Source organism: Oncorhynchus clarkii, chromosome 27, assembly GCF_045791955.1.
Source record: "Oncorhynchus clarkii lewisi isolate Uvic-CL-2024 chromosome 27, UVic_Ocla_1.0, whole genome shotgun sequence".
NCBI classification, from domain to species: domain Eukaryota; kingdom Metazoa; phylum Chordata; class Actinopteri; order Salmoniformes; family Salmonidae; genus Oncorhynchus; species Oncorhynchus clarkii.
The window spans coordinates 40,138,159-40,162,662 of NC_092173.1; the positions used below are offsets into that span (position 1 = coordinate 40,138,159).

The 24,504-nt window shown below is 44.8% G+C and overlaps 1 protein-coding gene across 8 annotated transcripts in view; it reads right to left on the reverse strand.

The window, feature by feature from the left end:
* Positions 1 to 10,739: 10,739 nt before the first annotated feature.
* The window catches only part of LOC139385589 (neprilysin-like), a 64,005-nt gene continuing 50,240 nt past the window's right edge, over positions 10,740 to 24,504 (reverse strand). For 3 of the 8 annotated variants that reach the window (XR_011628969.1, XR_011628968.1, XR_011628970.1), the window contains exons 18-24: positions 23,965 to 24,084; positions 23,708 to 23,841; positions 21,288 to 21,353; positions 13,221 to 13,316; positions 12,885 to 12,961; positions 11,750 to 12,676; positions 10,740 to 11,457 (exon numbers count right to left, since the gene is read on the reverse strand). Coding sequence is in view for 5 of the 8 variants with exons in the window: in XM_071130788.1 (XP_070986889.1) it covers positions 12,577 to 12,676; positions 12,885 to 12,961; positions 13,221 to 13,316; positions 21,288 to 21,353; positions 23,708 to 23,841; positions 23,965 to 24,084 (593 nt within the window). In the remaining 3 variants the exon portion in view is untranslated. Of the gene's footprint in view, positions 12,677 to 12,884; positions 12,962 to 13,220; positions 13,317 to 21,287; positions 21,354 to 23,707; positions 23,842 to 23,964; positions 24,085 to 24,504 lie in introns of all 8 variants that reach the window. The other 5 variants (XM_071130788.1, XM_071130784.1, XM_071130787.1 and 2 more) reach the window with 3 other exon arrangements.

The window sequence follows — 24,504 nt, forward strand, 5'->3', positions numbered from 1 at the left end:
GGTGATCAGTCCTTGGTTCCAAATATTGGGGAAGATGCCAGAGCTAAGTATGATGTTAAAGAGTTTTAGTATAGCCAATTGGAATTTCTCTCTCCCTCTCAGTAAGCATCTCTCTCTCCCTCTCAGTAAGCCTCTCTCTCCTTCTCAGAAAGCCTCTCTCTCTCCCTATCAGTAAGCCTCTCTCTCTCAGTAAGCTTCTCTCTCTCTCTCAGTAAGCCTCTCTCTCCCTCCTCTCAGTAAGCCTCTCTCTCCCTCCTATCAGTAAGCCTCTCTCTCCCTCCTCTCAGTAAGCCTCTCTCTCCCTCCTCTCAGTAAGCCTCTCTCTCCCTCTCAGTAAGCCTCTCCCCCTCTCTCTCCCTCCTCTCAGTAAGCCTCTCTCTCCCTCTCAGTAAGCCTCTCTCTCCCTCTCAGTAAGCCTCTCTCTCTCCCTCTCAGTAAGCCTCTCGATCTCCCTCTCAGTAAGCCTCTCTCTCTACCTCTCAGTAAGCTTCTCTCTCTCTCTCTCTCTCTGTAAGCCTCTATCTCTCCCTCTCAGTAAGCTTCTCTCTCAGTAAGCCTCTCTCTCCCTCTCAGTAAGCTTCTCTCTCTCTCAGTAAGCCTCTCTCTCCCTCCTCTCAGTAAGCCTCTCTCTCTCCCTCACAGTAAGCTTCTCTCTCTCTCTCAGTAAGCCTCTCTCTCTCTCTCTCTCAGTAAGCCTCTCTCTCTCTCTCAGTAAGCCTCTCCCTCTCCCTCTCAGTAAGCCTCTCTCTCCCTCCTCTCAGTAAACCGCTCTCCCTCTCAGTAAACCTCTCTCCCTCTCAGTAAGCCTCTCTCCCTCTCAGTAAGCCTCTCTCTCTCCCTCTCAGTAAGCCTCTCTCTCTCCCTCTCAGTAAGCCTCTCTCTCTCCCTCTCAGTAAGCCTCTCTCTCCCTCTCAGTAAGCCTCTCTCTCTCCCTATCAGTAAGCCTCTCTCTCTTAGTAAGCTTCTCTCTCTCTCTCAGTAAGCCTCTCTCTCCCTCTCAGTAAGCCTCTCTCTCTCCCTCTCAGTAAGCCTCTCTCTCCCTCTCAGTAAGCTTCTCTCTCTCTCTCATTAAGCTTCTCTCTCTCTCAGTAAGCCTCTCTCTGTCCCTCAGTATGCCTCTCTCTGTCCCTCAGTAAGCCTCTCTCTCTCCCTCAGTAAGCCTCTCTCTCAGTAAGCCTCTCTCTCTCCCTCAGTAAGCCTCTCTCCCTCCCTCTCAGTAAGCCTCTCTCTCTCTCTCTCCTCTCAGTAAGCCTCTCTCTCGCTCCTCTCAGTAAGCCTCTCTCTCCCTCCTCTCAGTAAGCCTCTCTCTCCCTCCTCTCAGTAAGCCTCTCTCTCCCTCTCAGTAAGCCTCTCCCCCTCTCTCTCCCTCCTCTCAGTAAGCCTCTCTCTCCCTCTCAGTAAGCCTCTCTCTCCCTAAGCCTCTCTCCCTCCCTCTCAGTAAGCCTCTCTCTCTCTCTCTCCCTCTCAGTAAGCCTCTCAGTAAGCCTCTCTCTCCCCCTCTCAGTAAGCTCAGTAAGCCTCTCTCTCCCTCTCAGTAAGCCTCTCTCTCCCTATCAGTAAGTCTCTCTCTCTCCCTCTCAGTAAGCCTCTCGATCTCCCTCTCAGTAAGCCTCTCTCTCTCCCTCTCAGTAAGCCTCTCTCTCTCTCTCTCCCTCTCAGTAAGCCTCTCTCTCCCTCTCAGTAAGCCTCTCTCTCTCCCTGTCAGTAAGCCTCTCTCTCTCAGTAAACTTCTCTCTCTCTCTCAGTAAGCCTCTCTCTCCCTCTCAGTAAGCCTCTCTCTCTCCCTCTCAGTAAGCCTCTCTCCCTCAGTAAGCCCCTCTCTCTCTCTCCTCTCAGTAAGCATCTCTCTCCCTCCGTAAGCCTCTCTCTCTCTCTCCTCTCAGTAAGCCTCTCTCTCCCTACTCTCAGTAAGCCTCTCTCTCCCTCTCAGTAAGCCTCTCTCTCCCTCTCAGTAAGCCTCTCTCTCTCCCTCTCTCTCTCCCTCTCAGTAAGCCTCTCTCTCCCTCCTCTCAGTAAGCCTCTCTCTCCCTCTCAGTAAGCCTCTCCCCCTCTCTCTCCCTCCTCTCAGTAAGCCTCTTGCTCCCTCTCAGTAAGCCTCTCTCTCCATCTCAGTAAGCCTCTCTCTCTCCCTCTCTCTCTCCCTCTCAGTAAGCCTTTCTCTCCCTCTCAGTAAGCCTCTCTCTCCCTCTCAGTAAGCCTCTCTCTCTCCCTCTCAGTAAGCCTCTCTCTCCCTCTCAGTAAGCCTCTCTCTCTCCCTCTCAGTAAGCCTCTCTCTCTCCCTCTCAGTAAGCCTCTCTCTCTCCCTCTCAGTAAGCCTCTCTCTCTCCCTCTCAGTAAGCCTCTCTCTCTCCCTCTCAGTAAGCCTCTCTCTCTCCCTCTCAGTAAGCCTCTCTCTCCCCCTCTCAGTAAGCCTCTCTCTCTCCCTCTCAATAAGCCTCTATCTCTCCCTCTCAGTAAGCCTCTCTCTCTCCCTCTCAGTAAGCCTCTCTCTCTCCCTCTCAGTAAGCCTCTCTCTCTCTCTCTCAGTAAGCTTCTCTCTCTCTCAGTAAGCTTCTCTCTCTCAGTAAGCTTCTCTCTCTCAGTAAGCTTCTCTCCCTCTCAGTAAGCCTCTCTCTCCCTCTCAGTAAGCCTCTCTCTCTCTCTCAGTAAGCCTCTCTCTCTCTCTCAGTAAGCTTCTCTCTCTCTCAGTAAGCCTCTCTCCGTCTCAGTAAGCCTCTCTCTGTCCCTCAGTAAGCCTCTCTCTCTCCCTCAGTAAGCTTCTCTCTCTCTCTGTAAGCCTCTCTCTCCCTCTCAGTAAGCCTCTCTCTCCCTCAGTAAGCTTCTCTCTCTCTCTCTCTCTCTCAGTAAGCCTCTCTCTCTCTCTCTCTCTCTCAGTAAGCCTCTCTCTCTCCCTCTCAGTAAGCTTCTCTCTCTCTTTCAGTAAGCTTCTCTCTCTCTCTCAGTAAGCATCTCTCTCCCTCTCAGTAAGCCTCTCTCTCTCCCTCTCAGTAAGCTTCTCTCTCTCTCTCAGTAAGCTTCTCTCTCTCTCTCAGTAAGCCTCTCTCTCCCTCTCAGTAAGCCTCTCTCTCTCCCTCTCAGTAAGCCTCTCTCGCCCTCTCAGTAAGCTTCTCTCTCTCTCTCAGTAAGCTTCTCTCTCTCTCTCAGTAAGCTTCTCTCTGTCCCTCAGTATGCCTCTCTCTGTCCCTCAGTAAGCCTCTCTCTCTCCCTCAGTAAGCCTCTCTCCCTCCCTCTCAGAAAGCCTCTCTCTCTCTCTCTCCTCTCAGTAAGCCTCTCTCTCTCCCTCTCAGTAAGCCTCTCTCTCTCTCTCTCCCTCTCAGTAAGCCTCTCTCTCCCTCTCAGTAAGCCTCTCTCTCTCCCTGTCAGTAAGCCTCTCTCTCTCAGTAAGCTTCTCTCTCTCTCTCAGTAAGCCTCTCTCTCCCTCTCAGTAAGCCTCTCTCTCTCCCTCTCAGTAAGCCTCTCTCCCTCTCTCCTCTCAGTAAGCCTCTCTCTCCCTCCGTAAGCCTCTCTCTCTCTCTCCTCTCAGTAAGCCTCTCTCTCCCTACTCTCAGTAAGCCTCTCTCTCCCTCCTCTCATTAAGCCTCTCTCTCCCTCTCAGTAAGCCTCTCTCTCCCTCTCAGTAAGCCTCTCCCCCTCTCTCTCCCTTCTCTCAGTAAGCCTCTTGCTCCCTCTCAGTAAGCCTCTCTCTCCCTCTCAGTAAGCCTCTCTCTCTCCCTCTCTCTCTCCCTCTCAGTAAGCCTCTCTCTCCCTCTCAGTAAGCCTCTCTCTCCCTCTCAGTAAGCCCCTCTCTCTCTCTCTCTCTCCCTCTCAGTAAGCCTCTCTCTCCCTCTCAGTAAGCCTCTCTCTCTATCTCTCTCTCTCCCTCTCAGTAAGCCTCTCCCCCTCCTCTCAGTAAGCCTCTCGCTCCCTCTCAGTAAGCCTTTCTCTCCCTCTCAGTAAGCCTCTCTCTCCCTCTCAGTAAGCCTCTCTCTCTCCCTCTCAGTAAGCCTCTCTCTCCCTCTCAGTAAGCCTCTCTCTCTCCCTCTCAGTAAGCCTCTCTCTCTCCCTCTCAGTAAGCCTCTCTCTCTCCCTCTCAGTAAGCCTCTCTCTCTCCCTCTCAGTAAGCCTCTCTCTCTCCCTCTCAGTAAGCCTCTCTCTCTCCCTCTCAGTAAGCCTCTCTCTCTCCCTCTCAGTAAGCCTCCCTCTCCCTCTCAGTAAGCCTCTCTCTCTCTCTCAGTAAGCTTCTCTCTCTCTCAGTAAGCTTCTCTCTCTCAGTAAGCTTCTCTCTCTCAGTAAGCTTCTCTCCCTCTCAGTAAGCCTCTCTCTCCCTCTCAGTAACCCTCTCTCTCTCTCTCAGTAAGCCTCTCTCTCTCTCTCAGTAAGCTTCTCTCTCTCTCAGTAAGCCTCTCTCCGTCTCAGTAAGCCTCTCTCTGTCCCTCAGTAAGCCTCTCTCTCTCCCTCAGTAAGCCTCTCTCTCCCTCTCAGTAAGCCTCTCTCTCTCCCTCTCAGTAAGCTTCTCTCTCTCTCTCAGTAAGCTTCTCTCTCTCTCTCAGTAAGCCTTTCTCTCCCTCTCAGTAAGCCTCTCTCTCTCCCTCACAGTAAGCTTCTCTCTCTCTTTCAGTAAGCCTCTCTCTCACTCTCAGTAAGCGCCTCTCTCTCTCTCAGTAAGCCTCTCTCTCCCTCTCAGTAAGCCTCTCTCTCCCTCTCAGTAAGCCTCTCTCTCCCTCTCAGTAAGCCTCTCTCTCCCTCTCAGTAAGCCTCTCTCCCTCAGTAAGCCTCTCTCCCTCAGTAAGCCTCTCTCTCTCTCTCCTCTCAGTAAGCCTCTCTCTCCCTCCGTAAGCCTCTCTCTCTCTCCTCTCAGTAAGCCTCTCTCTCCCTACTCTCAGTAAGCCTCTCTCTCCCTCCTCTCAGTAAGCCTCTCTCTCCCTCCTCTCAGTAAGCCTCTCTCTCCCTCTCAGTAAGCCTCTCCCCCTCTCTCTCCCTCCTCTCAGTAAGCCTCTTGCTCCCTCTCAGTAAGCCTCTCTCTCCCTCTCAGTAACCCTCTCTCTCTCCCTCTCTCTCTCCCTCTCAGTAAGCCTATCTCTCCCTCTCAGTAAGCCTCTCTCTCCCTCTCAGTAAGCCCCTCTCTCTCTCTCTCTCTCCCTCTCAGTAAGCCTCTCTCTCCCTCTCAGTAAGCCTCTCTCTCTCCCTCTCAGTAAGCCTCTCTCTCCCTATCAGTAAGCCTCTCTCTCTCCCTATCAGTAAGCCTCTCTCTCTTAGTAAGCTTCTGTCTCTCTCTCAGTAAGCCTCTCTCTCCCTCTCAGTAAGCCTCTCTCTCCCTCTCAGTAAGCCTCTCTCTCCCTCTCAGTAAGCTTCTCTCTCTCTCTCTCAGTAAGCTTCTCTCTCTCTCTCTCAGTAAGCTTCTCTCTCTCTCTCAGTAAGCCTCTCTCTGTCCCTCAGTATGCCTCTCTCTGTCCCTCAGTAAGCCTCTCTCTCTCCCTCAGTAAGCCTCTCTCCCTCCCTCTCAGTAAGCCTCTCTCTCTCTCTCTCCTCTCAGTAAGCCTCTCTCTCGCTCCTCTCAGTAAGCCTCTCTCTCCCTCCTCTCAGTAAGCCTCTCTCTCCCTCCTCTCAGTAAGCCTCTCTCTCCCTCTCAGTAAGCCTCTCCCCCTCTCTCTCCCTCCTCTCAGTAAGCCTCTCTCTCCCTCTCAGTAAGTCTCTCTCTCTCCCTCTCAGTAAGCCTCTCGATCTCCCTCTCAGTAAGCCTCTCTCTCTCCCTCTCAGTAAGCCTCTCTCTCTCTCTCTCCCTCTCAGTAAGCCTCTCTCTCCCTCTCAGTAAGCCTCTCTCTCTCCCTGTCAGTAAGCCTCTCTCTCTCAGTAAGCTTCTCTCTCTCTCTCAGTAAGCCTCTCTCTCCCTCTCAGTAAGCCTCTCTCTCTCCCTCTCAGTAAGCCTCTCTCCCTCAGTAAGCCTCTCTCCCTCTCTCCTCTCAGTAAGCCTCTCTCTCCCTCCGTAAGCCTCTCTCTCTCTCTCCTCTCAGTAAGCCTCTCTCTCCCTACTCTCAGTAAGCCTCTCTCTCCCTCCTCTCATTAAGCCTCTCTCTCCCTCCTCTCAGTAAGCCTCTCTCTCCCTCTCAGTAAGCCTCTCCCCCTCTCTCTCCCTTCTCTCAGTAAGCCTCTTGCTCCCTCTCAGTAAGCCTCTCTCTCCCTCTCAGTAAGCCTCTCTCTCTCCCTCTCTCTCTCCCTCTCAGTAAGCCTCTCTCTCCCTCTCAGTAAGCCTCTCTCTCCCTCTCAGTAAGCCCCTCTCTCTCTCTCTCTCTCCCTCTCAGTAAGCCTCTCTCTCCCTCTCAGTAAGCCTCTCTCTCTATCTCTCTCTCTCCCTCTCAGTAAGCCTCTCCCCCTCCTCTCAGTAAGCCTCTCGCTCCCTCTCAGTAAGCCTTTCTCTCCCTCTCAGTAAGCCTCTCTCTCCCTCTCAGTAAGCCTCTCTCTCTCCCTCTCAGTAAGCCTCTCTCTCCCTCTCAGTAAGCCTCTCTCTCTCCCTCTCAGTAAGCCTCTCTCTCTCCCTCTCAGTAAGCCTCTCTCTCTCCCTCTCAGTAAGCCTCTCTCTCTCCCTCTCAGTAAGCCTCTCTCTCTCCCTCTCAGTAAGCCTCTCTCTCTCCCTCTCAGTAAGCCTCTCTCTCTCCCTCTCAGTAAGCCTCTCTCTCTCCCTCTCAGTAAGCCTCTATCTCTCCCTCTCAGTAAGCCTCTCTCTCTCCCTCTCAGTAAGCCTCCCTCTCCCTCTCAGTAAGCCTCTCTCTCTCTCTCAGTAAGCTTCTCTCTCTCTCAGTAAGCTTCTCTCTCTCAGTAAGCTTCTCTCTCTCAGTAAGCTTCTCTCCCTCTCAGTAAGCCTCTCTCTCCCTCTCAGTAACCCTCTCTCTCTCTCTCAGTAAGCCTCTCTCTCTCTCTCAGTAAGCTTCTCTCTCTCTCAGTAAGCCTCTCTCCGTCCCTCAGTAAGCCTCTCTCTCTCCCTCAGTAAGCCTCTCTCTCCCTCTCAGTAAGCCTCTCTCTCTCCCTCTCAGTAAGCTTCTCTCTCTCTCTCAGTAAGCTTCTCTCTCTCTCTCAGTAAGCCTTTCTCTCCCTCTCAGTAAGCCTCTCTCTCTCCCTCACAGTAAGCTTCTCTCTCTCTTTCAGTAAGCCTCTCTCTCACTCTCAGTAAGCGCCTCTCTCTCTCTCAGTAAGCCTCTCTCTCCCTCTCAGTAAGCCTCTCTCTCCCTCTCAGTAAGCCTCTCTCTCCCTCTCAGTAAGCCTCTCTCTCCCTCTCAGTAAGCCTCTCTCCCTCAGTAAGCCTCTCTCCCTCAGTAAGCCTCTCTCTCTCTCTCTCCTCTCAGTAAGCCTCTCTCTCCCTCCGTAAGCCTCTCTCTCTCTCCTCTCAGTAAGCCTCTCTCTCCCTACTCTCAGTAAGCCTCTCTCTCCCTCCTCTCAGTAAGCCTCTCTCTCCCTCCTCTCAGTAAGCCTCTCTCTCCCTCTCAGTAAGCCTCTCCCCCTCTCTCTCCCTCCTCTCAGTAAGCCTCTTGCTCCCTCTCAGTAAGCCTCTCTCTCCCTCTCAGTAACCCTCTCTCTCTCCCTCTCTCTCTCCCTCTCAGTAAGCCTATCTCTCCCTCTCAGTAAGCCTCTCTCTCCCTCTCAGTAAGCCCCTCTCTCTCTCTCTCTCTCCCTCTCAGTAAGCCTCTCTCTCCCTCTCAGTAAGCCTCTCTCTCTCTATCTCTCTCTCTCAGTAAGCCTCTCCCCCTCCTCTCAGTAAGCCTCTCGCTCCCTCTCAGTAAGCCTTTCTCTCCCTCTCAGTAAGCCTCTCTCTCCCTCTCTGTAAGCCTCTGTCTCTCCCTCTCAGTAAGCCTCTCTCTCCCCCTCTCAGTAAGCCTCTCTCTCTCCCTCTCAGTAAGCCTCTCTCTCTCCCTCTCAGTAAGCCTCTCTCTCTCCCTCTCAGTAAGCCTCTCTCTCTCCCTCTCAGTAAGCCTCTCTCTCTCCCTCTCAGTAAGCCTCTCTCTCTCCCTCTCAGTAAGCCTCTCTCTCTCCCTCTCAGTAAGCCTCTATCTCTCCCTCTCAGTAAGCCTCTCTCTCTCCCTCTCAGTAAGCCTCCCTCTCCCTCTCAGTAAGCCTCTCTCTCTCTCTCAGTAAGCTTCTCTCTCTCAGTAAGCTTCTCTCTCTCTCAGTAAGCTTCTCTCTCTATCTCAGTAAGCTTCTCTCCCTCTCAGTAAGCCTCTCTCTCCCTCTCAGTAAACCTCTCTCTCTCTCTCAGTAAGCCTCTCTCTCTCTCAGTAAGCTTCTCTCTCTCTCAGTAAGCCTCTCTCCGTCTCAGTAAGCCTCTCTCTGTCCCTCAGTAAGCCTCTCTCTCTCTCTCAGTAAGCTTCTCTCTCTCTCTGTAAGCCTCTCTCTCCCTCTCAGTAAGCTTCTCTCTCTCTCTCTCTCAGTAAGCCTCTCTCTCTCTCTCTCTCTCTCTCAGTAAGCCTCTCTCTCTCCGTCTCAGTAAGCCTCTCTCTGTCCCTCAGTAAGCCTCTCTCTCTCTCTCAGTAAGCTTCTCTCTCTCTCTGTAAGCCTCTCTCTCCCTCTCAGTAAGCTTCTCTCTCTCTCTCTCAGTAAGCCTCTCTCTCTCTCTCTCTCTCTCTCAGTAAGCCTCTCTCTCTCTCTTTCAGTAAGCTTCTCTCTCTCTCTCAGTAAGCTTCTCTCTCTCTCTCAGTAAGCCTTTCTCTCCCTCTCAGTAAGCCTCTCTCTCTCCCTCACAGTAAGCTTCTCTCTCTCTTTCAGTAAGCCTCTCTCTCACTCTCAGTAAGCGCCTCTCTCCCTCTCAGTAAGCCTCTCTCTCCCTCTCAGTAAGCCTCTCTCTCCCTCTCAGTAAGCCTCTCTCTCTCCCTCTCAGTAAGCCTCTCTCTCCCTCTCAGTAAGCCTCTCTATCAGTAAGCTTCTCTCTCTCTCTCTCCCTCCTCTCAGTAAGCCTAAGCTTCTCTCTCCCTCCCTCCTCTCAGTAAGTCTCTCTCCCCCTCTCAGTAAGCCTAGCTCTCCCTCCTCTCAGTAAGCCTAAGCTTCTCTCTCTCCCTCTCTCTCAGTAAGCCGCTCTCCCTCTCAGTAAGCCTCGCTCTCCCTCCTCTCAGTAAGCCTAGCTCTCCCTCCTCTCAGTAAGCCTAAGCTTCTCTCTCCCTCCCTCCTCTCAGTAAGCCTCTCTCCCCTCTCAGTAAGCCTCTCTCCTCTCTCAGTAAGCCTCTCTCCTCTCTCAGTAAGCCTCTCTCTCCTCTCTCAGTAAGCTTCTCTCTCCCTCCCTCCTCTCAGTAAGCCTCTCTCTCTATCAGTAAGCTTCTCTCTCTCAGTAAGCTTCTCTCTCTCTCTCTCCCTCCTCTAATTAAGCCTAAGCTTCTCTCTCCCTCCCTCCTCTCAGTAAGCCTCTCTCCCCCTCCTCTCAGTAAGCCTAGCTCTCCCTCCTCTCAGTAAGCCTAAGCTTCTCTCTCTCTCTCTCAGTAAGCCGCTCTCCCTCTCAGTAAGCCTCGCTCTCCCTCCTCTCAGTAAGCCTAGCTCTCCCTCCTCTCAGTAAGCCTAAGCTTCTCTCTCCCTCCCTCCTCTCAGTAAGCCTCTCTCCCCTCTCAGTAAGCCTCTCTCCTCTCTCAGTAAGCCTCTCTCCTCTCTCAGTAAGCCTCTCTCTCCTCTCTCAGTAAGCTTCTCTCTCCCTCCCTCCTCTCAGTAAGCCTCTCTCTCCCTCTCAGTAAGCCTCTCTGTAAGCCTCTCTCTCCCCCTCTCTCCCCTCTCCCTCTCATGTGTCAGTATCTCTCTCTGCAGGCTGTCTCCTGAGTGCCAACAAATGTGCTTCTAATCAGGTGCAGGACAGTGTGGGGTATATTTAACATGTCCCCGGGGCGGCCATTAAGATACCGCAGATACTCTCTCCACCAACCAGGCTCAGGGGAGGGAGGGCGCGTTCCTCTGCCCAGGTGTTGCTGACGCATGCCAGATCTTACCACGCCTGGATAGGTATTGTAACTGCCGCTAACCACATCAGAAAGTTACAGCAATCTGTCAGTCGATGACATGTCATGCAACCATTGGTTGATGTCCCCTGCTCAGACGTTGCACACATGACCCAGGTCCATCAACGCAGCCAAAACACCCTGAAAACACTCACCTAGTGTCTGTCAATGGGGAACAACTTGAGTTGTGGAGAGACACCGTCCTAGAGTCATTACTCTCCCTGGGACTTAAATGATCAACTTATGTCACAATCAAGCCAAAACCAATGACTTATGTCAATGGTATAACACATCGATCTTATTGTGACTGTTGGCAAAATGGGATGGTATAACAGTTTGTGTGTTCAGTTGAGGAATGACTTCTTGACAGTCACAGTCCTGCTGGATTCTGTTTGTCCCTTCCTGACATGTTTGGTTTCTGAACTATTGTCACTGATTGGCTAAGGGCTCTGTACACACACCTGGTTTGCCAGCTCAAAACCAACCAGAAGAGGTGGATGAGAGCCAGCCCGCCCCAGGGAAGGAAGAAGTAGCTCTGCTTTAAATCATATAGGACCTCCTCAACCAAACACATGAGGTAGTAGCACATTGACATATAGAAAAGATCAGTGTTGGATCTCACAGAGCTGGGTTGTCTCAGCAATTAGGAAAAAGCCAAGGAAAACTGTTGCCTGGCTGCACACATCCATCCACTGGTTGTCATCTCAGATAGACCCTGGAGGCACAATGACACACCCTCTCCCTCCATATCTCTATCATGTACTCTATACCACACAAAGAATACGTCTGAAACATACCACATTCTCTTTAAGGATTTTTTTTATTACAAAGTATGTAAATACAGGCAACTGAGGTATATCCGTCTATCCTTCTACAGGTGAGATGGTTGTGTGTATGTGTAGGAGGGAAAACATACACACAGAAAACATGGCAACATAAACGGGTGGCATTTTTGAGAAATGGTATGTTTTGAGTCCCATGACACATTGTGGACTGAACCTCATTTCCCTTTACATGGAGGATCTAAAAGGATAGTGTGTTTCAAACCAGGACTTACCAAACATCTTAACAGGCGCAAATATTAAATCTGCTTCTCCCAGAAAGGAATAAAAGAGACAAACAACTTAACACTTAGTTACTTCTGTACCTTAAAGACACCGTGATAATGCTGAAAATCAACAAGGACAACAGGTTTTGTTTGCCGTGTCTGTGTGTGAAAATGAATATAAAGAGAGGGAGAAAGAAGAGGTTATTTGTGGCACATTTTTAAGTCAGGAAAATATTTCAGACTTAAAAATCTTTGGCGTAAACAGTGTGTGGGGGGGGAGGGGGTCCAGCTACAAACCTGACTTCCTCAGCCCCCCCCCCCCCCACACACACACACACACACAAAACAGCAGTAGCACCATGGTTCATGCAAGGCTTCATCAGTTTGTTGAAAAATGTAGTGGTTACATCCGGATAAAAAAAACACACATCAAAAAGACAAAAACACACACATACTGAACACCAGAGGAGGCTGGTGGAAGTACCTATAAGAGGACGGGCTCATTGTAACGGTTGGAATGGAATTCAAAGAAACGGAGTGAAACGCGTTGGTTCCATTTGTTTGGTACCATTCCATTGGTTCCATTTGTTTGGTACCATTCCATTGGTTCCATTTGTTTGGTACCATTCCATTGGTTCCATTTGTTTGGTACCATTCCATTGGTTCCATTTGTTTGGTACCATTCCATTGGTTCCATTCCAGCCACTGTAATGAGACCGTCCTTCTATAGCTCCTCCCACCAGCCTCCTCTGCTGGACAGAGCAGTTTGAATCAAGGTCACATTCTTGCTGTAAAATAAAAATCGCAATATGTTTGATGTATGTCAATTCCTGACCAGCTAAGTCGCCCAACTGATTCCAAGGCAACAACTTAAATGTTTGGTGCTTATAGACATAGTTGGCATCCATTTAGAAACATTAACATATACAGAAAAAACATTTATGAAATTCTTGTTATACTCATTGGTGTATATTCAGTAAAATAAAATGTGATTTTCTTAAATATACAATCAAATACAATCCCCCCAAGTGTGACTATTGATTACTGTCAATGTATATTCATCTATAATGTATTGATTATACAGTATATTTTTGGTTTATATTGAGGCCCACCTCATAGTGTAAAACAAATAGCATTTTGGACAAACAGAGCTGCAGTTTAGAATAAGTGGATATTTGTCTGTTGTTCAAGATGCTCAAATTAGTCTCACATTTTGTATACAAAAATAATTATTTGTCATGATTGAAATGCAGCGGGGGAAAAAAGTAGAATTGAAAAGTACATTTTCAAACACACAAAAAAAAGATTGAATTGACGTGACTGTATCCCGTGGAAAGCAGTGACCCTGCTGATCTGGTGAAGAGTCTGGGAGCTGGCTATGAACAGCACTCTGTAGTCCATTGAATCTGTTTGTTCTGTACAGTCAGTGTAGCAGTCCTGGTCCACCCTGCAGGGAACATAGAACATACCCCTGTTCCAGACTAGTGCTCTAACAGGGGAAAGGTGAGGTGGTTAGGAAGGGAAAGAGGACACAAGCCCACCTCTCACCCCCTACCAGCCTCAGGGTAGGCTAGTGTCAAGACTACAGTATCACCAGACTCGGCAGATACTGTCCGGCACCATGTAGCTGTTCTTGGGACAGTTGAAGGCCTTGGCAAACTCAGGGAAGTTCTGGAGGGACCCCAGGACCCTGAACAGGAAACAGGAAATGGTAATCAGTGGCCAGAATGACAAGGCAATCCCCACACCTGGTGTCCCAGGTCTAAATCACACTCATTCAAATTAAATAAGGTAAACCAGAGACACGGAGGGCCACCAAGAGTTAATATGAGGAGAGATGGGGTTAGTGGAAGAGGAAGTGGCATTGAGTGATACAGGAGAGGAATGAGAGATCGTACCTGAACTTCCCTGGACTGTGTACATCTACTTTGATGGAGTTGACAGCTTGTTGTGGCCGATGTGTTCCACACCACACCTGGAGGAAGAGACAGGAGTGTGATAGGGAGTGACATCCATTATTCCCCTTAACCATCCATCCATGCACTTATCCATCCATCCATCCATGCACTTATCCATCCATCCATCCATGCACTTATCCATCCATCCATCCATGCACTTATCCATCCATCCATGCACTTATCCATCCATCCATGCACTTATCCATCCATCCATGCACTTATCCATCCATCCATGCACTTATCCATCCATCCATGCACTTATCCATCCAGTCTGACCTGAGCGAAGTTGAGAAAGAAGAGTTGTTGATGGTTGAGGTTTATTCCAGGCAGGAGAGGCTCATTACCATTCTTCTCCACATAGTTAAGGTAGGCCTGAAATCATAACACCACCACTTACATCCTCTCTCTGGCCTGAAATCATTCCATCCTCTCTCTGGCCTGAAATCATTCCATCCTCTCTCTGGCCTGAAATCATTCCATCCTCTCTCTGGCCTGAAATCATTACAACCCCACTTCAATCTGAGTATATAACAGAGACTTATTTTACACTCATCCTCTCTGAGCTTCCGCACATACAGTATTACTGGGTACAATAGGCCTGAAATCAACAACGCCACTTTGCCTTCAGGAAAGACACATAGGTACTTTATTAGCCTTTAATACTTTACAATAAATACATTGCCTTCAGAAAGCATTCACACTCAACTTTTTCAAAAGTTTGTTGTGTTGCAAAGTGGGATTAAAATAGTATTTTTTGGTCAACGATCTACACAAAATACCCTGTGAAGTCAAAGTGGAAGACAAATTCGAACAAAAAAAATGAAAAATAAAACGAATATATCTGGATTAAATACATGATTCAAACCAGAGTCAATTCTTGATAGAATCATCTTTGGCAGCGATTACAGCTGGGAGTCTTTCTGGGTAAATCTCAAAGCTTTGAACACCTGGATTGTACAATATTTGCACATTTATTCTTCAAGCTCTCAAGTTGGTTGTTGATCATTGCTAGACAGGCATTTAAGTCTTGCCATAGATTTAAGCTGATTTAATTCAAAACTAACTCAGGAATCTTGGTTAGCAACTCCAGTGTATATTTGGCCTTGTGTTTTAGGTAGGGTTGGGTGCTATGAAGATGTTAAAATCTTCATGCCGTCCTGCTCTTATCCTGGGATTTAGAGTATTGCCGGCGTAGTCCACAAGGGGACGTAAAACCACCCACAAAAAAGTTCACTGGGCGTCTATTATCAGAACAAGTAATAGCTAACTATGCTAACAAGTGCAAACAAAAATAAACAAATTGCCAAGACAGGCAATCCAGCTCATAAAGTTATACATGTATAGGTAGGAGCTACCGAATATAATCTTTGGTGAGTTAGGACATTTATAAGTGAATGTGAACGGTAGACATTCACTTGTAAATGTTTTGCTTTTCTGAAGGAAGAACAGTACTGGCTCTGGAGCAGCATGTGTACATGCTGTGCCTGTGTGGAGCCTGGACTCGCTGGGTCTGCCTGCTCTGCTCAAAGAGGAGGGGGGAAGAGCAGTCCAGCCGAGAACAGATAGGAGAAATCAAAAGATAGCAGTGGCAGCTGTACAGATAACTCATCCAAAGGGCTTTACCTTCTCAAACACGGCAGAAAGCCAACACTATATGATGTCCTGTCACCTTATTAATTCAGCCACTAGATAACTAGCAAGATAAACTTAGGGGTCACATTAAATGCAGAATTGTGCATTTTTTCACGCAGGATAAATATTTCTTATGCATTTTCAATTTCTTGCTACGTTTTGTAAACGCAGATTAAAAATGATTTAGTTCTTTAGTTCGCATTTAGTTATTCAGTTGCACTTCTCCACTTGGATGAGAATTCACAAATGGGCATTTTATCAGCAGACAGCACTGACTGATGTGGAGCTACTGTTCTCCATCATTCTATCAGCAGACAGCACTGACTGATGTGGAGCTACTGTTCTCCATCATTCTATCAGCAGACAGCACTGCCTGATGTGGAGCTACTGTTGTCCATCATTCTATCAGCAGACAGCTCTCTGACTGATGTGGAGCTACTGTTGTCCATCATTCTATCAGCAGACAGCTCTCTGACTGATGTGGAGCTACTGTTGTCCATCATTCTATCAGCAGACAGCACTGACTGATGTGGAGCTACTGTTGTCCATCATTCTATCAGCAGACAGCTCTATCACTGATGTGGAGCTACTGTTCTCCATCATTCTATCAGCAGACAGCTCTCTGACTGATGTGGAGCTACTGTTGTCCATCATTCTATCAGCAGACAGCACTGACTGATGTGGAGCTACTGTTGTCCATCATTCTATCAGCAGACAGCACTGACTGATGTGGAGCTACTGTTGTCCATCATTCTATCAGCAGACAGCTCTCTGACTGATGTGGAGCTACTGTTGTCCATCATTCTATCAGCAGACAGCTCTCTGACTGATGTGGAGCTACTGTTGTCCATCATTCTATCAGCAGACAGCACTGACTGATGTGGAGCTACTGTTCTCCATCATTCTATCAGCAGACAGCTCTATCACTGATGTGGAGCTACTGTTCTCCATCATTCTATCAGCAGACAGCACTGACTGAAGTGGAGCTACTTTTCTTGTTTACTTTTCTCGCTGTAGCCAGCCTACCTTTCTCCAGTAAAATGCAAGATTACCAATAAGCAAAACATTAGGAAATGAAGCTGGCTACATTCTTTCTATTAGAAATATGATGGCCATGCATCGCTGAATTTAAAATTGTTTTATTTAACTAGGCAAGTCAATTAAGAACAAATTCTTTACAATGACGGCCTACCTCGGCCAAACCCGGACAAAGCTGGGCCAATTGTGCGCCGCCCTATGGGATTCCCAATCACGGCTGGATGTGATACAGCCTGGAATCGAACCAGGGACTGTAGTGATGCCTCTTGCACTGAGATGCAGTGCCTTAGACCACTGCGACACTCACCTTTTCATTGTAAGCTCATTTATTTGCGTTCCCGCCAGACAAATAGCACTTCTGTTGTCATCTGATGAAAATGAAGCCTTTTTCTGAGGAATGTGTTGCAATAATGATGTATTTTCTGTGAAGGAAAACTATAGTTGCACATCCCTGATCATTCTTGAGGGAAAAAGATATATATAGCAATATAAATGCGACCCCTGTCAATGCACAGCTGGACCCCACGGCTCCCACTTTCTCCCATTGTGCTATTTACAAATGTTCTGGGGAACTACTGCAAGATTCATCACGTAAAATAAATGAAATCTGCTGTAAATGCTAACATATTGCACAAGTTGACTGCAAGTATTTCCTTAAAAAGTAGCTACAAATATAAAAATGTATTGAAAAGCTTCAAAATAGTTTTGATGGTATTGAAAAAAGCATCCTGTGAGTATTTCCAAATACCCCGGTATACAGTATACCGTTATTGTCCTGCTGAAAGGTGGATATGTCTCCCGGTGTCTGTTGGTAAGCAGTAAGTGTCAAGGTCATAATGCTTTCGAGGTCAGATCATGACGTCAGTGATCTTCTGATCGGAAAGTCGTAGCTCTAGAAAGACACCCACGTTTCCGAGTTGGATGGCCATTGGAGAAGAAAAAAAATTCCGCACTCGGATCTCGTTTTCTTTTTTTTCGTTTTGAATACGACATTAGTCTCAGCGGAGGGAGAGAGCAGCAGAGGGTCTGCCTCTCATGGTCCCTGTTCTATCCTTCCTGTCCTACGGTGAGACTGACCAGAGAGAGAGGGGGCACCGTCTTACACCTGATGGTGAAACTCAAGTCAAACCGCATCAGCTTCATGCACAAATTCATGTTGTTCCTATGACCAGCGAAAGTGAAATATTCCTTGATATAAAATAGACAACGAGTTGCTAATAATAATATAAATGCAGGGCATCGATACACTTGGTTACTGATTCAGTGCAGCTGCAGTGGAAGTAGGGAGAAGCACATTTGATGTTTTATAATAGTGTTGAATAAAAACTGTTGACAGTGTGCATCTATCATAAAGTAAAATCTAATAAAGTATCTTAAAGTATTAAAGTCCAATAAAGTACCTGTCTATCTAATGTAAAGTATTAGAGTAACTGTCTATCTAATGTAAAGTATTAGAGTACCTGTCTATCTAATGTAAAGTATTAAAGTACCTGTCTATCTAATGTAAAGTATTAAAGCCTATTGAAGTACCTGTCTATCTAATGTAAAGTATTAGAGTACCTGTCTATCTAATGTAAAGTATTAAAGTACCTGTCTATCTAATGTAAAGTATTGAAGTACCTGTCTATCTAATGTAAAGTATTAAAGTACCTGTCTATCTAATGTAAAGTATTGAAGTACCTGTCTATCTAATGTAAAGTATTAAAGGCTATTGAAGTACCTGTCTATCTAATGTAAAGTATTAAAGGCTATTGAAGTACCTGTCTATCTAATGTAAAGTATTAAAGCCTATTGAAGTACCTGTCTATCTAATGTAAAGTACTAAAGGCTATTAAAGTACCTGTCTATCTAATGTAAAGTATTGAAGTACCTGTCTATCTAATGTAAAGTATTAGAGTACCTGTCTATCTAATGTAAAGTATTAGAGTACCTGTCTATCTAATGTAAAGTATTAGAGTACCTGTCTATCTAATGTAAAGAATTAGAGTACCTGTCTATCTAATGTAAAGTATTAAAGTACCTGTCTATCTAATGTAAAGTATTAAAGTACCTGTCTATCTAATGTAAAGTATTAGAGTACCTGTATATCTAATGTAAAGTATTAAAGCCTATTGAAGTACCTGTCTATCTAATGTAAAGTACTAAAGTACCTGTCTATCTAATGTAAAGTATTAGAGTACCTGTATATCTAATGTAAAGTACTAAAGGCTATTGAAGTACCTGTCTATCTAATGTAAAGTACTAAAGGCTATTAAAGTACCTGTCTATCTAATGTAAAGTATTGAAGTACCTGTCTATCTAATGTAAAGTATTAGAGTACCTGTCTATCTAATGTAAAGTATTAGAGTACCTGTCTATCTAATGTAAAGTATTAAAGTACCTGTCTATCTAATGTAAAGTATTAGAGTACCTGTATATCTAATGTAAAGTAGTAAAGCCTATTGAAGTACCTGTCTATCTAATGTAAAGTACTAAAGTACCTGTCTATCTAATGTAAAGTATTAGAGTACCTGTCTATCTAATGTAAAGTATTAAAGTACCTGTCTATCTAATGTAAAGTATTAAAGTACCTGTCTATCTAATGTAAAGTATTAAAGTACCTGTCTATCTAATGTAAAGTATTAAAGTACCTGTCTATCTAATGTAAAGTATTAGAGTACCTGTCTATCTAATGTAAAGTATTAAAGTACCTGTCTATCTAATGTAAAGTATTAGAGTACCTGTCTATCTAATGTAAAGTATTAAAGCCTATTGAAGTACCTGTCTATCTAATGTAAAGTACTAAAGTACCTGTCTATCTAATGTAAAGTATTAGAGTACCTGTCTATCTAATGTAAAGTATTAGAGTACCTGTCTATCTAATGTAAAGTATTAGAGTACCTGTCTATCTAATGTAAAGTATTAGAGTACCTGTCTATCTAATGTAAAGTATTAAAGTACCTGTCTATCTAATGTAAAGTATTAGAGTACCTGTCTATCTAATGTAAAGTATTAAAGCCTATTGAAGTACCTGTCTATCTAATGTAAAGTACTAAAGTACCTGTCTATCTAATGTAAAGTATTAAAGTACCTGTCTATCTAATGTAAAGTACTAAAGGCTATTGAAGTACCTGTATATCTAATGTAAAGTACTAAAGGCTATTGAAGTACCTGTCTATCTAATGTAAAGTATTAAATGCTATTAAAGTACCTGTCTATCTAATGTAAAGTATTGAAGTACCTGTCTATCTAATGTAAAGTACTAAAGGCTATTGAAGTACCTGTCTATCTAATTTAAAGTACTAAAGGCTATTGAAGTACCTGTCTATCTAATGTAAAGTATTAAAGGCTATTGAAGTACCTGTCTATCTAATGTAAAGTATTAAAGCCTATTGAAGTACCTGTCTATCTAATGTAAAGTATTAAAGGCTATTGAAGTACCTGTCTATCTAATGTAAAGTATTAAAGCCTATTGAAGTACCTGTCTATCTAATGTAAAGTATTAAAGCACCGGTCTATCTAATGTAAAGTATTAAAGTACCTGTCTATCTAATGTAAAGTATTAAAGTACCTGTCTATCTAATGTAAAGTATTAGAGTACCTGTCTATCTAATGTAAAGTATTAGAGTACCTGTCTATCTAATGTAAAGTATTAGAGTACATGTCTATCTAATGTAAAGTATTAAAGTACCTGTCTATCTAATGTAAAGTATTAAAGTACCTGTCTATCTAATGTAAAGTATTAGAGTACCTGTCTATCTAATGTAAAGTATTAAAGCCTATTGAAGTACCTGTCTATCTAATGTAAAGTACTAAAGTACCTGTCTATCTAATGTAAAGTATTAAAGTACCTGTCTATCTAATGTAAAGTACTAAAGGCTATTGAAGTACCTGTCTATCTAACGTAAAGTACTAAAGGCTATTAAAGTACCTGTCTATCTAATGTAAAGTATTGAAGTACCTGTCTATCTAATGTAAAGTATTAGAGTACCTGTCTATCTAATGTAAAGTATTAGAGTACCTGTCTATCTAATGTAAAGTATTAGAGTACCTGTCTATCTAATGTAAAGTATTAGAGTACCTGTCTATCTAATGTAAAGTATTAAAGTACCTGTCTATCTAATGTAAAGTATTAAAGTACCTGTCTATCTAATGTAAAGTATTAGAGTACCTGTATATCTAATGTAAAGTATTAAAGCCTATTGAAGTACCTGTCTATCTAATGTAAAGTACTAAAGTACCTGTCTATCTAATGTAAAGTATTAAAGTACCTGTCTATCTAATGTAAAGTATTAGAGTACCTGTCTATCTAATGTAAAGTATTAAAGTACCTGTCTATCTAATGTAAAGTATTAAAGTACCTGTCTATCTAATGTAAAGTATTAAAGTACCTGTCTATCTAATGTAAAGTATTAAAGTACCTGTCTATCTAATGCAAAGTATTAGAGTACCTGTCTATCTAATGTAAAGTATTAGAGTACCTGTCTATCTAATGTAAAGTATTAGAGTACCTGTCTATCTAATGTAAAGTATTAGAGTACCTGTCTATCTAATGTAAAGTACTAAAGTACCTGTCTATCTAATGTAAAGTATTAAAGTACCTGTCTATCTAATGTAAAGTACTAAAGGCTATTGAAGTACCTGTCTATCTAATGTAAAGTACTAAAGGCTATTGAAGTACCTGTCTATCTAATGTAAAGTATTAAATGCTATTGAAGTACCTGTCTATCTAATGTAAAGTATTAAAGGCTATTAAAGTACCTGTCTATCTAATGTAAAGTATTGAAGTACCTGTCTATCTAATGTAAAGTATTAAAGTACCTGTCTATCTAATGTAAAGTACTAAAGGCTATTGAAGTACCTGTCTATCTAATGTAAAGTATTAAAGGCTATTAAAGTACCTGTCTATCTAATGTAAAGTATTGAAGTACCTGTCTATCTAATGTAAAGTATTAAAGTACCTGTCTATCTAATGTAAAGTACTAAAGTACCTGTCTATCTAATGTAAAGTACTAAAGGCTATTGAAGTACCTGTCTATCTAATGTAAAGTATTAAAGGCTATTAAAGTACCTGTCTATCTAATGTAAAGTATTGAAGTACCTGTCTATCTAATGTAAAGTATTAAAGTACCTGTCTATCTAATGCAAAGTACTAAAGGCTATTGAAGTACCTGTCTATCTAATGTAAAGTATTAAAGGCTATTAAAGTACCTGTCTATCTAATGTAAAGTATTGAAGTACCTGTCTATCTAATGTAAAGTATTAAAGTACCTGTCTATCTAATGTAAAGTATTAAAGGCTATTGAAGTACCTGTCTATCTAATGTAAAGTATTGAAGTACCTGTCTATCTAATGTAGAGTATTAAAGGCTATTGAAGTACCTGTCTATCTAATGTAAAGTATTGAAGTACCTGTCTATCTAATGTAAAGTATTAAAGGCTATTAAAGTACCTGTCTATCTAATGTAAAGTATTGAAGTACCTGTCTATCTAATGTAAAGTATTAAAGGCTATTGAAGTACCTGTCTATCTAATGTAAAGTATTAAAGTACCTGTCTATCTAATGTAAAGTATTAAAGGCTATTGAAGTACCCATCTACAGTGCCTTCAGAAAGTATTCAAACTCCTTGATTTGTTTTCCACAGATTGTGTTTTTTTCCCCTTGTGTAAAATCTTTGTCTTTCTGCATTCCTACCTGGTACGACTGGCGAATCCCGCCGTTGTCTGCAATGTTCTCTCCCAGAGTGTTATTTCCATTGAGCTGCTTACAGAAAACAAAAACATCCAGATCAATACAGTCTGAAACATTTGTTGTTGTTTTGGCTCTGTACTCCAGCACTTTGGATTTTAAATGATACAATGACTAAATGCAGACTGTCAGCTTTAATTTGAGGCTATTTTCATCCATATCGGGTAAACCGTTACAGAACGTGCTGTAATTTTTTTTACATAGTTCTGCAATTTTATGGGAGCATGGCAAAACTCATACCCTCTAAAAAAAATGCATGTCTTTGGGGTATCAAATCAAACTTTGTCACATGCGCCGCATACAACAAGTGAAATGCTTACTTACAAGCCCTTAACTCTTGAACTGCACTGTTGGTTAAGAAAATATTTACCAAATAAACTACAGTAAAAAAATAATACAATAACATGAGGCTATATACAGGGTATTACGGTACAGAGTCAATGTGGAGGCTATATACAGGGGGTAACTGTACAGAGTCAATGTGGAGACTATATACAGGGTATTACGGTACAGAGTCAATGTGGAGGCTATATACAGGGGGTACCAGTACAGTGTCAATGTGGAGACTAAATACAGGGAGTACCGGTACAGAGTCAATGTGGAGACTATATACAGGGGGTAACTGTACAGAGTCAATGTGGAGGCTATATACAGGGGGTAACTGTACAGAGTCAATGCGGAGGCTATATACAGGGGGTACAAGTACAGTGTCAATGTGGAGACTAAATACAGGGAGTACCGGTACAGAGTCAATGTGGAGACTATATACAGGGGGTAACAGTACAGAGTCAATGTGGAGGCTATATACAGGGGGTACCGGTACAGAGTCAATGTGGAGGCTATATACAGGGGGTAACTGTACAGAGTCAATGTGGAGGCTATATACAGGGGGTAACTGTACAGAGTCAATGTGGAGGCTATATACAGGGGGTACCGGTACAGAGTCAATGTGGAGGCTATATACAGGGTATTACGGTACAGAGTCAATGTGGAGGCTATATACAGGGGGTAACTGTACAGAGTCAATGTGGAGGATATATACAGGGGGTAACTGTACAGAGTCAATGTGGAGGCCATATACAGGGGGTAACTGTACAGAGTCAATGCGGAGGCCATATACAGGGGGTACCGGTACTGAGTCAGTGTGCAGGGGTACAGGCTAGTTGAGGTCATTTGTACATGTAGGTAGGGGTGAAGTGACTATGACCACCCAGATTATGTGCATTGACACACAGGCGCCACCCCACATTGACTCTGTACCGGTACCCCCTCTATATAGCCTCCACATTGACTCTGTACCGATACCCCCTGTATATAGCCTCCACATTGACTCTGTACCGGTAACCCCTGTATATATCCTCCACATTGTACAGTTACCCTCTGTATATATCCTCCACATTGACTCTGTACAGTTACCCCCTGTATATAGCCTCCACATTGACTCTGTACCAGTACCCCCTGTATATAGGCTCCACATTGACTCTGTACCGGTACCCCCTGTATATAGGCTCCACATTGACTCTGTACCGGTACCCCCTGTATATATCCTCCACATTGACTCTGTACCGGTACCCCCTGTATATATCCTCCACATTGACTCTGTACAGTTACCCCCTGTATATATCCTCCACATTGACTCTGTACCGGTACCCCCTGTATATAGCCTCCACATTGACTCTGTACCGGTACCCCCTGTATATAGCCTCCACATTGACTCTGTACCGGTACCCCCTGTATATAGCCTCCACATTGACTGTACCGGTACCCCCTGTATATAGCCTCCACATTGACTCTGTACCGGTACCCCCTGTATATAGCCTCCACATTGACTCTGTACCCCCTGTATATAGCCTCCACATTGACTGTACCGGTACCCCCTGTATATAGCCGCCACATTGACTCTGTACCGGTACCCCCTGTATATAGCCTCCAGATTGACTCGGTACCGGTACCCCCTGTATATAGCCTCCACATTGACTCTGTACCGGTACCCCCTGTATATAGCCTCCACATTGACTCTGTACCGGTACCCCCTGTATATATCCTCCACATTGACTCTCTACCGGTACCCCCTGTATATAGCCTCCACATTGACTCTGTACCGGTACCCCCTGTATATGGCCTCGTTATTGTTATTTTATTGTGTGTTAATTTTTACTAAATAATCTCAAGTTAAAAGGTGTCTTAACTCTACTTCATGAACTGCATTGTTGGTTAAGGGCTTGTAAGTAAGCATTTCATGGTAAGGTTGTATTCGGCGCATGTGACAAATACAATTTGATGTGAACCCAGTGCACATTTCCTGGGAAAGAGAGGAGAAAAGAGGAAACCGATGCAGAGAAAAGGGACAGGAGAGGACAACATACATTCAGTCCGTTGGCCAGGTCCCAGGAGAAGCTTCCATACTGGTCCACAATGCACTTGGACAGATTCACAAAGTTCTGGGTGGAGCTTGGCGTCCACCATTCCTTCAGGTCACCATCTTTATTGTAGTTACGACCTGGCAACCGGACAAACAAACTGTTACGGACAGCTGACCAGCTAGTACACACGTCATAAAACGACACTTTCAAATTGGACTGTCAATTCTTATGAAGCTAATTGTATGTGCACAGTCTCTTACCGTTGTCATCAAACCCGTGAGTGATCTCATGTCCGATCACCATGCCGATACCTCCAAAATTCAGAGACTTGGTCTGGCCTTTACCAAAGAACGGAGGCTGGAGGATGCCTGCTGGAAACACTGAGAGCATATCAGAAATTATGTGAGGAGACAGTAGAGGTGACGGGAGGAGACAGTAGGTGACGGGAGGAGACAGTGGAGGTGACATGACAGTAGAAATGATGGGAGGAGCCGGTAGAGGTGATGTGACAGTAGAGGTGATGGAAGGAGACAGTAGAGGTGATGTGACAGTAGAGGAGACAGTAGAGGTGACGGGAGGAGACAGTAGAGGTGACAGAGATGGGAGAGACAGTAGAGGTGACAGTAGAGGTGGTGATGGGAGGAGGCAGTAGAAGTGACGTGACAGTAGAGATGATGGGACAGTAGAAGTAATGTGACAGTAGAAGGAGACAGTAGAGGTGATGTGACAGTAGAGGTGATGGGAGGAGACAGTAGAAGTGATGTGACAGTAGAAGGAGACAGTAGAGGTGATGGGAGGAG